At 51.5% G+C, this 17,711-nt stretch overlaps 1 protein-coding gene across 1 annotated transcript; it reads right to left on the bottom strand.

Moving 5' to 3' along the window:
- Positions 1-462: 462 nt before the first annotated feature.
- LOC133358287 (frizzled-4-like) lies at positions 463-5,981 on the bottom strand. Its single transcript, XM_061576524.1, has one exon. The coding sequence runs from the start codon at positions 5,912-5,914 to the stop codon at positions 4,313-4,315; it is 1,602 nt and encodes a 533-aa protein (XP_061432508.1). The 5' UTR covers positions 5,915-5,981; the 3' UTR covers positions 463-4,312.
- Between the last annotated feature and the right edge of the window lie 11,730 nt (positions 5,982-17,711).

The raw sequence follows: 17,711 nt of genomic DNA, 5'->3' as shown, positions 1-17,711 counted from the left end.
GTGTAGGAACACCTACATGGCACAAACTCTCTCGATCTCTCTATCCTGAAGCCCCTTCCCTCGTGGGCCAGCAGCAGTCGTCGACATGAGCATCGAACTCCTGAACCACGCTGCTACCGCCATCCGCGAGAACAGCGGTCACCACCTAACACGTGTCTAAGGTGAACATTGCATCACGGTGGCTGGGAGATGTTAACCACCTCGTCTAGTGTGCAGGATGTCGTGGGTTCGATCCCGGCCCTGACGCCTGCTGTGTACTTGGGAGTTTGCGTGCCTCTCTCTCTCTCTCTTTCTCTCACCGCGCTCGCGTGGATTTTTTCTCCTGGTCCTCTGGTTTTTCCCTCCGCATTTTAGCATCAACGTCACGCGTTTTAGAGCGTTTGGCTGCTATCAATGTCCACGTGATGATAAGCCAGTGAGTTCTGCCATCATTTGTGACCGCCAGGGCGCTTCTGAAAAAGAGCTGAACAGCTCAGTGGGATCTTACTTTGCAAAATAAAAATATATAGGTCAAGTTCCTTTATTCGTGTAATCGTCCCGTGATCAGTTTACTACGCGGCGTTGATTCGCTTTCAAAGTCTCGCGTGGCTCTGCCGTTCTGCGGCGCCGATTGCGATCTGCTTCGATGGCGAACTTCACTTTGGTTGTTGGGCTTTTTTTACCACTTTGTTATTTGACCCAGGTCACTCTTCGCAAACAGGGACTCCCTCGCTCTGGCTTGAGACGAAAGACGTTGGGACGCATGCTTGGATCGCGAAGTAGTGCACACGTGACGGCCGGTGGTTCATTTTACCGATTTCGACGATGGAAGTTAATCAGTGGCGCATTATTGTGTGTTGATTAACTGTGAATAACCCACACCGATAATAGATTTCGATTTAAAGCTTTTGTGACTGCGGGGATTCATATTCTTGGTTCTTTCGGTAAAGTCACGTAGAAGGGAAATAATACAAATAAAACATCATAAAATGCAATTTGTCAAGGCGCCCTTCCTCCTCCAACCCAGCAGCTTAAATATACGCTGCCAAGCTTGGTGGTGTTCATTCAGACGCTGTCTTTCCGACAGACCTGTTCTTCACCTGAGGACGGCTGCTTGCGTTGTGGCCGAAACGTCGTGAGAATTGTATTTTATTATGTTTTATTTTTATTATTTTATCATTTCCCTTCTACGTGACTTTACCAAAATAACCAAGAAGATGAATTTTTTAATACAACGTTTCGCTGGAAATTACATCCAGCCTCTTGATGAGGTGTAATTACCGGTGAAACGTCACAGTACTCGGCTTTTAAATGTTGTTGCGGGTTTACTCTCCACAACGCAACCGGTGTGTGCTGAACTAGTAACGAATTGACACGTTTTATCAACGTGACAGACCTCGCTGATTGGCTGCGTCGGGTGGTGGTGGGTTTAACGACGACACATTTATATTTACGCGATCTAATCCAACAAAAACAACATCGTCTGTCATTGACAACGATGGCAACAAAACATTGTCATCACATCTGTTCTTTGATTACGAAACACACGGTCTCCTTGTGTCTAAAGCCAACGTGAAAAAAAATCGCACAAAGATGAAAACCATCGGGTTCAAACCACAGGAGGTATAAACCATCATCGCGTGAACTCCGGCCATCCTCGCAGCAGCAGCAGCAGGAGCGGTGGTGGCTTTTGGGTGGCCGTCAAACAAAGGCGGTGGTCACCGCATCATCGTCACCATCGCAGCGCTTTACCAGATGCGCTTCTGCGGCCGTCTGGACCGCTCTTCCCTTCCGCTATTAGGAACTCGCTGGGAGCTATGGCACGTTTAAATCCCGATTGAAAACACATTTCTTCAAAACTGCTTTTCATGTTTCGTCTGTTGTCCTTCGGCCGCACCTCCAATGAGCACGGTTTGCTAGGTAGCGTGCGGAAACAAGTTCCACATACATAGGTGTATATAATGTCACCTTATATAGGCACTACGCTGGCTTTAGGCACGTCGGTCGGTCGGTCGGTGGGTGTATTCTGGGTAAGGCACTTTTAGTTTTGAAGCTCTCTATGTATCGCGACCAATATCATTTGAGATGTGGACCAGGAGGAAGAATCAGAGAGCAATAGCCCCAGAGGAGAGGACTAATGGAGAGAAAAAAAATGTCTAATGGCATCGACGGCGGAGGAACGCTAGTGAACGAAAGAAAAGGGGTGGATTGAAGACATCTTATGAGCGTCCGGGTCGATGAATGAGAACAGAAAGAAAGGGAGGACGCAAGGCAAGGTAATGGGAGGAAAGGAATGAGGATTGGGGGTTGTTGAAGGAGCATGAAGTGAGGGGTCACTTGTGAAAGTGAAACTGTGTACCTGTGGCACACCGCGGGAAGGAGAATAGAGTCGCGGATGTAATGTAGATGTCAGGGATGATGATGATGAGAAGGGAGGGAATAGAGGGAGGTGGGGGGGAAGAGAGAAGGAAGGGAGCAAGGCTGGGAGTGAGCTGCACGGAGGAGCGGCGTCTGTTTTCATAGTGGGCGTCGCTAGCCGTGGAGAGGGGAGGGATTCAGAGTGGGGGTGGCCAAGCAGGAGTCACGTGGTTCAGGGGAGGCTTGAGCCGATTGAATTCGAGATGAAGGGCAAAGGAGGGCAGAGAAGGGTGGGGATGGTGGCGGTCAAGGAACTTCCGATAAGGCACAGAGACAAATGGGAAGACTCAGGCTAAGGCACTGTTGTGTGTTTTTGTGTAACGTTATGTAAGTGTGTTGGAATTTCTTTCGCGCCGTACATAGCCAACCGTGCTAATCGGAGGTGCGTGGGTGGGGGAGCGCTGTCAAGGACAACAAACTAAACACACGCAAAAAATCTCACCACCACCATCATCATCATCATGACCATCACCATCATCAGCAACCATGGTCAATCCCAAAGCCGACGCTCTTGATACTACGGCCCTGCAGAGTCTCGGCCCGCAGGGAAGTGCCGCGGTGTTGACGCGAAGGCGCTCGCTGGTGCTGCGGGCGGTGGGCGTCGCAGCCACGCGAAGGGATTTGCCGCCACTGCCGTCGATAACCGGGCGGGAGGGGGCTCGCGTGATTTTTGTTCCAACGTCCTCACGGGGAGGTGATCTCCACAACACCGCGGCGGCGGCGGCGATCCGCGGCCCCCGGGGGTTCGATCCTCGTGGTCACTTTCGATCACTTTCGATCTTTTGTCAATTTTTTATTTTTTTCACATATAATCTTTTTTTGTCCAGCGACGTAAAAAAACTAAAATCACGAAACGCACGCTGCGCCAGCCACGTCGGCCAGGCTGCTCCGTATTCGTCATAGAATAAAGAACAACGCGTCAAAACCGAGTTCATTCCTGCGGGAGAAAGTTCGTTGGACGACTCCTCTACGGGAGAGAGGGTCGCGCAGTTTGGGGGGGTTTGGCACTTTGGCTGATAAGACGTCATCAGGGTGAAGAGGATCGCCTCAGATTTAACCCATTGCGGGGCAGCAGGGGGGGGGGGGGTTGACAGCAGCACGGTGATGATGATGGTGATGGTGGGGGGTGTTTTCACAATTTGTGTTCGAGGGTGGGGGGGTGGGGGCGCACACGTCGTCGGTTGCCCACGGGCCTTGCAACGAAGAACGCCACCGTGGCGGAATACTCGGTCGGGTTCCGTTTGTTTCAGCGAGGCCTCCCCCCCCCCCCCCCCGTTAACGTCCCAACGACGACGACGACGGCCGTGGCGCCGGCTCCGGCGGGCCAGCACGAGCACGGCACGCTCGCTCTTCATCACGTCAAACTTTATCTGTAGGAGTAAAGTAAAAAAAAAACGCACGCACGTCCTGGGAAGATGTTGCTTTGTTGTTGATTGTTGTTGTTGATGCGACGCACCAACGTGAAACGTTGTTCCCCTCGACTGCAACGAAGCAAAACGCCGCCACAGTGGATCTGAGATGTTAACTACTTCGCCTGCTATGCAGGAGGTCGTGGGATCGATCACGACTCCGACGCCTGCTGTTGTGTATCTGGAGGTTGCGTGTCTCTCTCTCCCCGTGGTCGCGTGGATTTTTCCACGGGTCTTCCAGTTTTTCCCTCCACATTTAGAACCAGCGTCACACGTTGAGAGTATTCGGCCGCGACAAGTCACTTCATTTTTGGCAAAGTCGCTTCTGAAAAAGAGCTACATCACTCAGTGGTAAAATAAAAAAACAGTTTAAAAGTTTCATTTGATAGGCTCCCGGCAGCCGCGGCAAACACGCCGAGAGCCACGCCGGCCACCCTCGGCACTCTTCAAACCTCCGGCGCTAACGGTGCAGAGCAGGGGCGGCGGCGCTAGCGGTCCCCCCGACGTCACACGGCGGTCTCGTTCCCCTGTCCCGGCTTGAGCCACCCGACGGCGCCGGACGCCGCGGCCGCGGCCGCCACGACGACGCAGCCCCTGGCGTCCTTCTTGGTGCGGGCGCCCCCCACCAGCCTGCCGGAGCACCTCCTCCACGAGCCGAGCGTCTTGGCCGACCAGATCCACATGCCCGAGGTGATGCCCACGAGCAGCGACATGAAGATGCGCACCATCTCGACGGCGACGGCGCTCGGCTCCCCGGGCGCGCCCCGCCTCGCCGGGTCCCAGTTGGAGATCTGGTAGAAGTAGCAGGCGATGACGCACGTCGCCGGCACGGTGTAGAGCACCGAGAAGACGCCGATCTTCACCATGAGCCTCTCCAGCTTGTCCGTCTTGGCGCCGCCCTTCTGCAGGTTCGAGCGGATGCGGAAGAGCGCCACGAGGCCCGCGGCGATGAAGAGCGTGCCCACGACGAGGTAGGTGAAGAGGGGCGCCACCACGAAGCCCGTGAGCGCATCCAGGCTCTGGTTGCCCACGTAGCAGAGGCCCGTGAGCTCGTCGGCGTCCACCTGGCGCATGATGAGGATGACGATGGTCTTGAGCGCCGGCACGGCCCACGCGGCGATGTGGAAGTACGAGCTGTGCCGCTCGATGGCCTCGTGGCCCCACTTGAGGCCCGCCGACAGGAACCACGTGAGCGTGAGCACCACCCACCAGATGGAGCTCGCCATGCCGAAGAAGTAGAGGAAGAGGAAGACGATGGCGCAGCCCGTGTTCTTGAGGCCCTCCTGGATGAGGAACGGCTCCGGCGCCGCGTCCTCCAGGTCGCAGGCGAGCTGCTCGCGGCCGACGGCCAGGCGCACCACGTAGGCCACGCTGTAGACGTTGTAGCACCAGCTGAGGAAGATGATGGGCCGCTCCGGGTACGAGAAGCGCGACGAGTCGATCATGAACGTGAGCACGGTAAAGGCGGTCGACACGAAGCAGAGGCCGGCCCACACGGCCATCCAGCGGTCAGTGAACTCCTTGGTTGGGCGGCCGTAGAGGCCCTTGTCGTAGCCGCAGCGCAGGGCGCAGCGCCCGGCGCGACGAACCCACACGTACTGCTCCCAGTTGGGGCCCATGTCCCGGCACTCGGGACTCGGCGCCACTACGACGGCGCCGCCGCCGTCGGCGTCGTCGTGCCGAGCATCCGGCTCGTCTCCGCCGGCGCCGCCGCCGACGCCGACGAGCGACGTCAACTTCTTCCGCCCGTCGTCCGCTTTGCCGACGCCGTCGCCGCCACCGTCCTCCTGCTCGCCGGGGCCCTCCATGCACATGTGGTTGTGGTCGTTCTGCGGCGGGAAGCGGCTGCAGTTGAGGCTGTCGGGCCACGAGAAGCCGAACTCGTTGAGCACGGGCTCGCAGCGCGTCTTCACGCCCAGGCACATGCTGCCGCACGGTCCGATGGGGATGTCCACCTTCTCGGTGCACATGGGCACGTAGACGGAGCACAGGAAGAACTGGCGGAGCACACGAGCACGCGCGCAACGTTCTCGATTAGCGACAGCCATAACGACGACGACGATGATGATGGCAATTGTTATTGGTGTTCTCGCGATAACAAAGCACATTCATGTATGTTCAGCAGCGGAAATGTTAAAGTGCCCGGCTTACGCACGTATGTATGTAACTTTGTGACCCGCCCCTAGTGAACGTCGGTGAAAAAGAGCTTTATAGCTCATCGGATTCCTCCAGGATTCTCCTTTGAGGCTGAGTCGACCTAGGGGAGGCCCAGGACCGGTTGAACTTTTCGCCAAATGTCGCTGGGCCCACGAGCGTGAATTGAACTCGGCTTGCCCGGGGGTTCGCAGCGTAGCGCGCTAACCGTTGCGCCACCGCTCCCAGTTGTACAAAGACAAAGATCCTCCGTATAGCCTTAACAGACTGTAGGGGCAAGTGCTGTTAGCGAGCGCCTATGAAGGCCAGAACGGAACACGAGGATGTGGGTGGCCAGCACCACGCCCGACCGCCTTGGCGATGTTCACACACTCATTTGAGGCCGAGTCGACCTAGGGGGAGACCCGGGACCGGTTCAGATAATCGTCACCGGTGTTGGCCGTGAGTGGAAATCGAACCCGGGCGGCCATGTCCATAGCGCAGTGTCGCGCATTCACGCGCTGGGGTCGGGGTCGGGAGTGGGGGCGGGGAGGGGGGAGGGGCGGGGGGCGGGGGGCGGGGGGAGGGGGGAGGGGAGGGGCTGTTGGTGGCAGTCACGCGTCAAAGTTGGCACGTGGGCACCGGCCACTCGCCGCATCCAACATTGGCGAGCGCGCACTCTCTGCGTGTCTCGCTCGGCATGCTCCGCCTTCCAGACCCGTGCCACGACATCGGCACCCGGCAGGGCACAGCACGTGAACTCCTTTTTAAAAATATTTAAATCGGTTTTATTTATTTTTTTACCAGGTGTAAAGCTCGCTGAGCTGCAATGAAGCACTTCTTCAGAAGCGACCTGGTAAAGATAAATTATAGCTCGACGCAATGGCCGATGTTCACGTGGAAATGTATAGCAGCCAAATAACTCTAAACGCGTGATGTTGATTCTAAAATGTGGAGGGGGAAAACCCGGAATGAAAAAACCCACGTGACCACCAGGCGAGAGAGAGAGCAAACTCCAAATATACAGCAGCAGGCGTCAGGGTTGGGATCAAACCCACGTACACCAGGCGAGGTAGTTAACATCTCCTAACCACCGTCGCGTCCCAGCAAATCTGTTGAAACCGTCGCTTAGAGAGAGAGAGAGGGCTCTTTGCACGTAACCAGCATTGGTTTAAGCGAGCCTGACTGCTGCTCCTGCTGCTGATGATGATGTCTTGAACCAATGCTGCCGAAATTACGCACTCCCAGAAGGCCGCGCGGCTGGTGTAGGGGATGGGTGTCACTTTCTGACTCGCTCTTGATTGGAAGCTTTCGTGACTGCACGAATCCATACTCTTTGGTTATTTCGGTAAAGTCCACGTGGGTACAAAAATAAAAAATAAATAATCTATCACGACGTTTCGATCGCAACACAAGCGGTCGTCCTCAGGCGGAAAAAAATATCCAGCAGTGGAACTACTGAACCCCATACATCTGTGAAAAATGACTTCATAGCTCATCGGATTCCTCCAGTATGAATATGTATTAGTCTGTGTTTAAGAAATACGGTATTTATCACGTGCAGAGACCGATACGATGTTGTCTGCTTATATTAACTTCGTAATTGGACAAGTGTGAAAGAGAGCTTCACATCTCATCGGATTCCTCCAGTTTAAATAAATATTCTGATATTGATCATTCGGCACCGCTAATCACTTACGTCGAGATCATCCGCAATTACGCGGTTTTATCGGCGCGCGCATCCGTGCCACCACCACCACGCAGCGCTCATCATCATCATCTCGTGAGCATCGCGCCCGGGTAATTGACGCTGTGAACGACCCAACGCAGAAGACCCCCTGGGATTGATCTTACACGCAGCTGCTCGTGGTCCCTCACCTCTACATCACATCCACCACACAAACCATCGCAGCAGCAGACGCAGATAACTGATGATGATAATGATGATGATGCACAAATGGAAAATAGAAAACTATCCCGCAGTGTCGGTGCGACTGTGGTCATCCAGAACAGAGGCCGGACCACGTTGAAGCGACGCAATGCCCCGATCCACAGATGCACGAAGCAGGAGGCATCACAGCGATGGCACTACTCCGCGTAGCCCTGACGTGGTTACCTCGACTCAAGGCCCTAACAATGGAGTCAACATTGGGGGGGACCAAATCTTCCACGGGGGTCTGGGGGTCTGGGGGTCTCCCCCCCCCCCCCCCCAGAAAAAAAATCTAAATTTGAAAACAAATTTACTTCCATTTCCTGCCTAAAATATAAAAAATGCAATAACACATAGGATTGACTTTTAATTTATGACATTAATGTCTAATAGTATATTGTATTAGACTGCTCTGTTTTTTATTTTTTACCTTTTCTTGTTTCATTGTAATGTAATCGCAGAGATTAGGGATTAATAAAGTACAACCAAAACCACAATCATATAAACAGAAATCTATTTTATAGCAATATATTTGGGGGGGATATTTTTAGCATATTTGAATATTGGGGGGGATGTGTGTGTGTCCCAAGATATATTATAGTTACGGCCTTGCCTGAGCTTCAACCCGCCTGCAATGTGAAATAGTAGTCGTTGACTTTGCCCCGACACCAGCGAGCCACACGACGCCAAGTCGGAGAATTGACGCTCGTTTGGAAGGTGTCTCGTGTCCGAGTCTGGGCGACGCTCCACGGCTGGTGAGATGCTATCACGGCTGCGCGCCTCACCCCCGACTTTTCGCGTCTCGTAACAAACCGCACGCGCCTTTGCCTCCCCACCTCCACAGCCTCTAAGACAAAACAGCCGCGGCCAGCCCCCTGCTGTGAACGAGTGCGTCCCAACGAGCTCCTACCTCGTAGGCCGCTTGCAGACGAACGCAGCAGGGCAAGTTTGGCCAGGAGGAATCAAGTGTTCTGTCTACGTGCGCGTGTGTGCGCGGGTCGACTCAGCCTCAAATGAGTACCTGGTGCGATGTGTAAACATCGCCACTAGGGAGACAAAGGCGGCCGGGCGTGGTGTTGGCCACCCACCCCCTCGTGTGCCGTGCCGGCCTTTATAGGTGCTCGCTAACAGCACTTTCACCTACAGTCTGTTAAGGGTATACGGGGAATTTTTGTCTTTGTACGTGAGATCATCGCTCTGTCCACCCAACTACTTCACTTGCCAGTTAACGAAACCAAAACAATCGCTTCTCTCTGCCTCTCGTGGCACAGACGAGGGGAGGAAGGGTGGAGGGGCGGGGTGGAGGGGGCGGGGTGGAGGGGGGAGAACGGGACGAAGGGTGAAAGACGCCGAGCCTGAGGAGTCTCGCGTTCGGACAAAGATTCTCCCCGAGCCCTCTAGGAACGGCCCAAGCACGGCTACGGCCTATTGTCTAAGCGTCGTGGGAACGCTGCATGGGCCTCAATACGTGAGTGCCCCTCCCACACCCCCCCCCCCCCCCCACGTGTTTGAGGGGTCCCCTCTGCGAGACTTCGTGGAGGTGACTTTCTGCCTCGAGTCGTCTCGACCTCCTCAACTCGTGGGCTCCGTTGGTGGTGAAGTGGCGACTCGTAACGCCGACTCTCAAGTCAGAGCTCAGAGTCAGCGCGTTCGTTCATCCTGGAGAAATTCAGCAGCATTCGCAAATCGGTTGTGTTATCCCCTGGCACACGAACGTCGAATTTCCACCACTGTAACAAAAGATGTGCCTGACTTGTTTTTACTTTCAAAAATTATACTTCTTTGAGGAGGAGGGAGGGAGAAGGGGGAGGGGGGGAGGGGGCAGGAGGGAGGGGGGAGGAGGGAGGGAGGGAGGAGCGAGAGAGGGAGGGAGGAGGTAGGGGGGAGGTAGGGAGGGAGGAGGAGGACCTAAACGCTGCTGCACAGAAGATTAGCAGCGTCTGTTCTCACAGTGGGCGGTGATGGAATAAATGGGAGGAGTTCAAAGTGGGTGGGGGGGGGCACACGGAAGTCACGTGGTTTACCAAATAAAGTTATAAAAATCTGGTCTGGGACACACAGACACGCACACACTCCTACCAGCTTATAAGACGCGCTCCCAACTGTTGCTTACAATACATCGTGGTGAGGTCGGGGTGGGGACAGGGGGCAGTGCGTCTTATAATCCGAAGAATACGGTAGACACACCAAACAGTGAACGCAATTGTTTCAACACGGGACTTCTTAAAAAGCCAAGTTGCCGCAGCAGCTTTGACAAAGGTTAAGAACTAAATGACCTCTTGATTAGCACGCTGGTCTAGCCACTGCTGGATGAGGGCCTCCCTGCGCAATGCGGACCGTGGAGCAGGCGGAGGTGGTGTCGGAGGCTTCTATCACCAACTTTTCCACGTTGTAGTGATAGGTTTTTACCCTTTCAACTGGTACAAAAACTGACACCTTTATACAAGGCATCATGTTTGCAATAACCACAACACAAGCAGTCAAAATGCAAACAAAAAATAAACAACTCTGATGATGATAATGATATGCACTGTCCTTGAAGTTGATTGGTCCACACCTGAGACAGCTTTTCTTAGAGCCTAGTAGTCTCCATTGGTGTTGGACCAGATGACGCCAAAAGGCGTACACTCAAAGACAGCGCACTATCAGAGTATTGAGAGCTCGGGGTAAGCATTACACTATGAGACATCTCCTTTACCAGTGGCAAAATATAGTGTTTAAAGTTAAAACCGTCGTTGGGAAATCAAACCTCAAGTCGCCGGGCCCCGTTGTTGCAAGTGCGCTAACCGCCACCCCGCCTAACATCTGGCCTTTCACAATATTCGACACAAGACGAGACAAATATTACCCCCTCCCTTATAGCCCTACCAGACGTTTTGGGGCAAGTGCTGTTAGAGACCCACTTATATGAATTTGGAGAATCAAACCTCGAGTCTCCAAGCCGCCGGTGGTGCAATGCCCTAACAACTTCGCCCCAACACAACACAACCGCCACCGCCACCACCACCGCTTTCACAATAATCGCACGAGGCAATCGCGCGAGCACGTGGGTTGACTTAAGTGACAGCGAACTGCGTGGCCACGGTCCATTAGCCGTCAGCAGGGCGCGCGCATTAGCGCTGATGAGACGGTGGCTTTATAGTTGCCGCACGGGGCTGAGTAAAATGCGTTCACGAACTCACGTTGCGTACGTATGCAACGTTGAACTTCCTTCGCACCGTACATATCCTACCGTGCTAATCGGAGGTGCTGGGGGGGGGGGAGGGAAGGACAACAAACTGAACCGGTTGTTACTCTTTAGTTATTTCGGTAAAGTCACGTAGTTAGAAATAAAATTAAAACAATAAAACAAATCACGACGTTTCGATCGCAACACAAGCGCTTGTTTCACGAAAGCTTCAAATCAAGATTGAACCGGTGGTTCTTAACCTCTACGGCAGCCTCGCACCTCTGGTTCTTCGTCGTTAAGTTTGTTGTATAATGTTGATAAATACACAGGGGTTGATTAAACAAAGTAAGTTGCACTTACGTGCCCTTGCTTAATTTGTTTTTTCGATTATTTACATCCTGCTTTTATAATAGTTCACAAGCTACCGATGTGCCAAATGAAGAACGCGTTTATGAATCAGATTGCAGTGCCACCCCTGCTTTGTGTGTGCCTGCCACGTGGTTCGGAAAAATTAACCTGTAAAAACAAAGTTTTTAACTATAAATCCTTTTATATGCGTGTTCAGTGGGCCACAACCCAGCCCACATTGGTCTTTGAAACGGGCGGCTAGAGTCCTCTCGTCATCTGGCTTGAGATGGCTTCCACCTATGGGTCAGATGATTGCCTGCCACCATTAAGCAATTGGTAATTAAATATAAAAAAAAAATTACCTAAAAAGTGTAAAATTTTGGGAATTTTTTTTCACGAAAATAAATTGTCACGCACAACGAGTCTGTGTGCAAAATGTCAGCTCGATTGGATCACGGGAAGTGGGTTAAAAAACGACCGAAAAATTTGCACGGTCGTAAGCGCGCAAGCAAGCAAGCAAGTGAACTTAATATAAAGGATTTAAAAATCACCGCCCGCGGTCTTGAACAAACAAAGGTAGAACGTACGAAAAATAAGAATACGTTTAATCCCATTCTGGCGATCAAACAGGAGGTGTTAAGATGTCAAAAACGCTGAATAGCTACGTCTTGCATGGAATCAAGTTTCTGCATTGACCACGCACGATACTTGCTGTGAACATGCAAACAAAGCACGCTCTGATAATGATCAACGTTCATTGTCTTTGAAACTGATTGGTCTACAGCAGAGACGGCGGCCTTTTTAAATCCTTTATATTAAGTTCACTTGCTTGCTTGCTTGCGCGCTTACGACCGTGCAAATCTTTCGGTCGTTTTTTAACCCACTTCCCGTGATCCAATCGAGCTGACATTTTTAACACAGAGTCGGTGTGCGTGACAATTTATTTTCGTGAAAAAAATTTTCCTAAATTTTACACTTTTTAGGAAAAAATAAATTATATTTAATTACCAATTGCTTAATGGTGGCAGGAAATCATCTGACCCATAGGTGGCAGCCATCTCAAGCCAGATGAAGAGAGGACTCTAGCCGCCACGCATATAAAGGATTTATAGTGAAAAACTTTGTTTTTACGGGTTAATTTTTTCATGACCTGGTCTCACCACCAGCGTGAGACCAGAGAACGACGCCAAAACGGCGAGCAGTGGAACTAACGGAGAAGGGAAAAGTGCCCCACGAACCACGGGGGGGGGGGGGGGGGGGGTTGGTGGGGCTTGCGGTGACGGGCGTGCGTGCTTGGAGTAATTGACACCGACGTTCGCCCAGGAAGGGGAACACGTGGATTAGAGAGCGAGGCGCGTCGGGGGTTCACGACGTCTTTCAAACTGTCAGCAATAAGCGAGTGAGGCCTCGCGCAAGAGGACACGTCAAATGCTTGCCACATTGTTCGCACAGCAACTGCGGCTACTCGCAAGCAGATCACCCGCGATGATCTGCTCGCGAGTAGCAACCCGTGAAGTTTCACCAGCGCGGTGTGGAACAACGCCACGCCGTTGACTCCCGTAACCCGAAATCCGGGTACTCATTTGAGGCTGAGTCGACCTAGAGGGAGGCCTAGGACCGGTTTCCAATGTTGTCGCTGCCACTGCTGTTCGGTCGTGAGCGGGAATCGAACTCGGGTGGGTCGTGGTTTTGTGGCGTACTACCCCATCCACACGTTCAAAAATTGTCCAGAACGCGTGCGAAAATAAAATTGATGATACAAACGGAGCGCCCATATAGATTCAGCCTCTCAAATATTTGCCCGGTTTAAACTGCACACGTTAGGAGTACCTAAGCCAAAGATCTCCCCCCACCCACCCCTACGGCCTTTAACGCACTATCGGGGCAAGTGCTGTTCGCGAGTGGCAAGCCCCTACGAAGGTCGTCACGGCCACGCGAGGACGGATGAGATGACCGGCGAGTGTCGGGGTGAGCGTTAGGGTGAGTTAGTCCGTACGGTGCCCCGGTGTTGCCATACCCTCCCCCCCCACGATAGCGGTGGGCGAGAGGCATTCAAAGCGCTTTTTAGTCGCAGCCGCTGCACTACCGAGCGCGATTTTGATTACTCGGCGCTCATTAGAGATTGCTCTGTCGCGATCACGGGGGCTGATAACAACCAAACCAGTCGTGACGACCGCGACAGTGGTGATGAAGGTGATAAGGAAGACCGATGATGATGATGATCATGGTGGTGGGCGGTGCCGATGATGAACGCGATAACGCAGCAGCGTGAATGGACGCGGACCGCTGGGCACACACGAATCTGTTTTGATAGCGCAACACCGCGACTCAACACGGTCGATGGTATACTCTTAGGTTTTTTCGGTAAAGTCACGTAGGTAAAAAATAATAATAAAAGATGAATAATAATAAAAATAGAAGAAATAATAGAAATAAAATAAAAAATAACGACGTTTCGGAGGCAACACAAGCTTCCGTCTTCAGGTGGAACCGTCACAGCACGATAGCTGTATCCTCTTCTCTTCACTGATACAGCTATCGTGCTGTGACGGTTTCCACCTGAAGACGGAAGCTTGTGTTGCCTCCGAAACGTCGTGATTTATTATTTTATTCTATTATTTCTTCTATAATTTTTTATTATTTATCTTTTATTATTATTATTACATTTTTTACCTACGTGACTTTACCGACAAAAAAAAACCTAAGAGTATGATTCCTTGCGATCACGAAAGCTTCAAATCTAGAATAAACGGTCGATGGTAACACCGCGCGCGCATCCGGCGACGTTTCTGGCAACGGACCGTTGCCAATTCGTGCAAGGAGTTTGGTAGGTTCAGCAGCGGCGGCGTCGACAATTGATTTGAGTGTTGATTCATGATTCGCCGCTACTTAAGCAGTGCGCGAGAAGACGCGACGTGCGGTGCTGACGGCGGATGCGCTGTTGGCCTTTGTGTGTTCGGTGAAGCGGTTAAACGGTACAACGTGATGAAGACGGCGAAGATGATGATGATTATGATATAATTAATATAGGATGATAATGATGATGATGATATTAGACACGACCATGATGATGATGATGATCACAGCATTAATCGCGCACGACGATTATAGCCACGATGATGGATCGCGATCGTGATGAATTTTGACAATAATAATGACGAAAAGTATGTTAACATAATCAACATTGGACTAGGATGATAATGCTGATGATGACAGTGATGATGATGATGACAGTGATGATGATGATGATGATAGTGATGATGATGGCAGTGATGATGATGATAGTGATGATGATGACAGTGATGATGATGTAGTGATGATGATGACAGTGATGATGGTGATGAGATAGTGATGATGATGATTGATGACAGTGATGATGATAGTGATGAGGATGGCGCAGGTTCTGTTTGTGACGGCGGTGGCGATGTTGTTGTTGTTGTTGATGATCCACGTGGGCCGGTGATTCGAGAGAGCGGTTCGCAACCATTAAACATGTTGCGAGTTTGAACCCTGGTCTTGGGGAGGGGTTCATACTTGTTTACTCAGCCAAGCAGCCCTCCGGGAGCCGATAAAATTAGTATCGCTTCATGCGGAAGTCAACAGTACAATTATAGATAGAATCTCCCCCCCCCCTAAGCCCGTCTTAGGAATGTGGAATTTCCACCAGTAGCTCTACAGGGCTGTCAAAAAACACACACATACAAGCGATGATACGAGCAACGACTAATCGATTACTCATTTGTGCCGGAAATCACGTGCCACTACTTTCGACTGTCGTGGTCATTGCTCGATTTAGCCGCTGCTGCTGCTGCTGCTGTTGCTGCTGCCGCTGCTGCTGCTGCCGCTGCTGCTGCTGCACGATGCCCGCTCATGACGCACCACTCGGCAGCCCGCGTCGCCTGGAAATAGCCGAGGCTAAGTCCGGCTCCGAGGCGACTCCTTCCGATTCGACCAAAGCCGCGGCGTAGTCCGACCTTGCAGCTCCTCCAGCTCTCACTCTCTCTCACGTCTTCTTGGAACGCTGGCGAGCCGGACAAGCCCCTCTCTGTACCAGCTTTGACGGCACCCTCGTGTTCACCTTCTGAAGCGCTCGCTCGTCACCGTGGCGTGCGCGATGAACACCACAACCACCACTACCACGTGGCTTTTCTTTCGTGTTGTGCGCGGTGCATTTAGCGCCACAGAGATTATATTTGTAGCGTTGGTTTTATTTGTTTGCTGGTGACTTTGTGTATTTCGTATCGGAATCGCCTCCAGTGCTGTTGCTGCTGGCGGCAATAAAAGTTGTTAACAAGTCAAAGTCTCTACCCCCTCTGTCCCTACTCTATGTCGATGTTCCCCCTGTTTTCTATCCTCTCTCGCTATCTCGCTCGCTCCGGTGCGTGGCGCGGGTTCTGTATGTTCGTTGAACTTCTTTCGCACCGTACGTAGCCCCCCCCCTCCTTCTCCCATCCCCTCCCCCGAATCCCCCACGTGCCAGCATCGTCCGTGGCGCAAGTGGCTATTGCTCTGAACCCAGCAAGAAAACATTTAATTTTCTTGCTGTTGTTTTTCACACCTGATGATGATTGCATGTGCTGCAATCGAAACGTCGTGAGAATGTTATTGTTTTATATTAAACCTAAGAATATGAATACTTGCAGTCACGAAAGCTTCAATGCGTGAAGTATGGTCAACACATTGCCCCCCTCCCCGACTCCTCTCCACCCACCCGCCCACGACCGACACGGCCGAATGTTTATTTTGACAGGTGAAGCCCACTGAGCTGTCTAGCTCCTTTTCAGAAGCGACCCCTGGACACAACGAAGTGGCTCACAACGTGGACATTTCACAGCAGCCAAAAACTCTAAACGCGTGGTGCCTAAAGTGGACATGAAAATCCGGAGGACCCGGAGAAAAATCCACGCGACCACGGGGAGAACACGCAAACTCCCAGGCGAGGTAGTTAACATTTCCTAGCCACCGTGATGATGATGATGAGAGAGACACGCAAACTCCAAATAATCAGCAGCAGGCATCAAGGTCGGGATCGAACCCACGACCTCCTGTACACCAGGCGAGGTAGTTAACATCTCCGAGCCACCGTGGTATACAGAGTAAGGAGGCCTACATCCAGCAGTGGACTTACAAAGTGCTGTACAATATTAGAATTGTCTTATTGGTAGAGCAATGTCATCACCTTTGGGCCTCACATTGTCTCGTCTCCACACTCCCCCTTTATACTTCAGACTCGGCTCTCTCCCGTGTCTGAGACAGAGAGAGAGAGAGAGTGACTCCCCGTGGTCTCAATGGAATCTATCTGCCCATAAAGGTCACCAATTTGTCTCCCCAGACATCACAATCACCACCCGTTCTACCGCTCGTGCCCATTCACTCACTCCCGTACGAATGACCTCAACCAATGCATCGCGTCACATGTTGGGACGCTATTTTTAAAGTGACATTGCATCACACTACAGTACAGTACTATTTTTAAAAAAAAACATTATCATTGCCTCGAGGTTCCAGGCTGGCTGATGGCTGGGCTCCTTTGCACCCCAACATTGTTAGTGGCTGCTGCTGCTGGGCCGTTGACACCGAAGCTAGCTGGGTAACTGGCTGCACGTGATTTTGGCGTGGAACAAATACACATTGAATCGAGTTTACAGGGTGCAAGAAGAAGCTCGGAAGACATGTATTATTAATAATAATAATAACAATTATGGATAGCGACACTGAAGGGGTGGGAGTAAATAATACTTAATTTTGGAGCTTTCGTGACTGCAGGAATTACTCTTTGGTTCTTTCGGTAAAGTCACGTATAAAGATAAATAATAAATTAAATAATAGCATACGACGTTTCGATTGCAACACAAGCAATCATCATCTGTCTATAGTTTTCTGGTTAGATTTTTGTTGCTATTTCATTTATACCTGATGATGATTGCTTGTGTTGCAATCGAAACGTCGTATGCTATTATTTAATTTATTATTTTATCTTTATACGTGACTTTACCGAAAGAACCAAAGAGTAGTAAATAATACATTTAAAAGATTATGACGACGCCGATTAGCACGGTTGGCTACGTGCGTAAGATGTCCAACATACATCCACAATTGCTCAAACGTTTCAACCAGCGCTCCAATCAATGCAATTCCTTCGGCAGAACATTCTTTGAATCCTAGTGACCGCGAACAAATATTACGACGCAGAATTATCGAGGCAAATGTATCACTGAACGAGATAGCCGCCCACTGTACTGTGAGTCCAGGAGGACGTGACAGATGTCATTTACATTTCGTTGCAAAGCAAACAGGAGTGACTATAATGATAATAACAACACAA

Source organism: Lethenteron reissneri, chromosome 61 (assembly GCF_015708825.2).
Source record: "Lethenteron reissneri isolate LAM-NWPU_2019-01 chromosome 61, ASM1570882v1, whole genome shotgun sequence".
Lineage (NCBI taxonomy): Eukaryota > Metazoa > Chordata > Hyperoartia > Petromyzontiformes > Petromyzontidae > Lethenteron > Lethenteron reissneri.
Note: the sequence above shows the minus strand (reverse complement) of the source record. Positions and strands in the feature narration are given on the sequence as shown.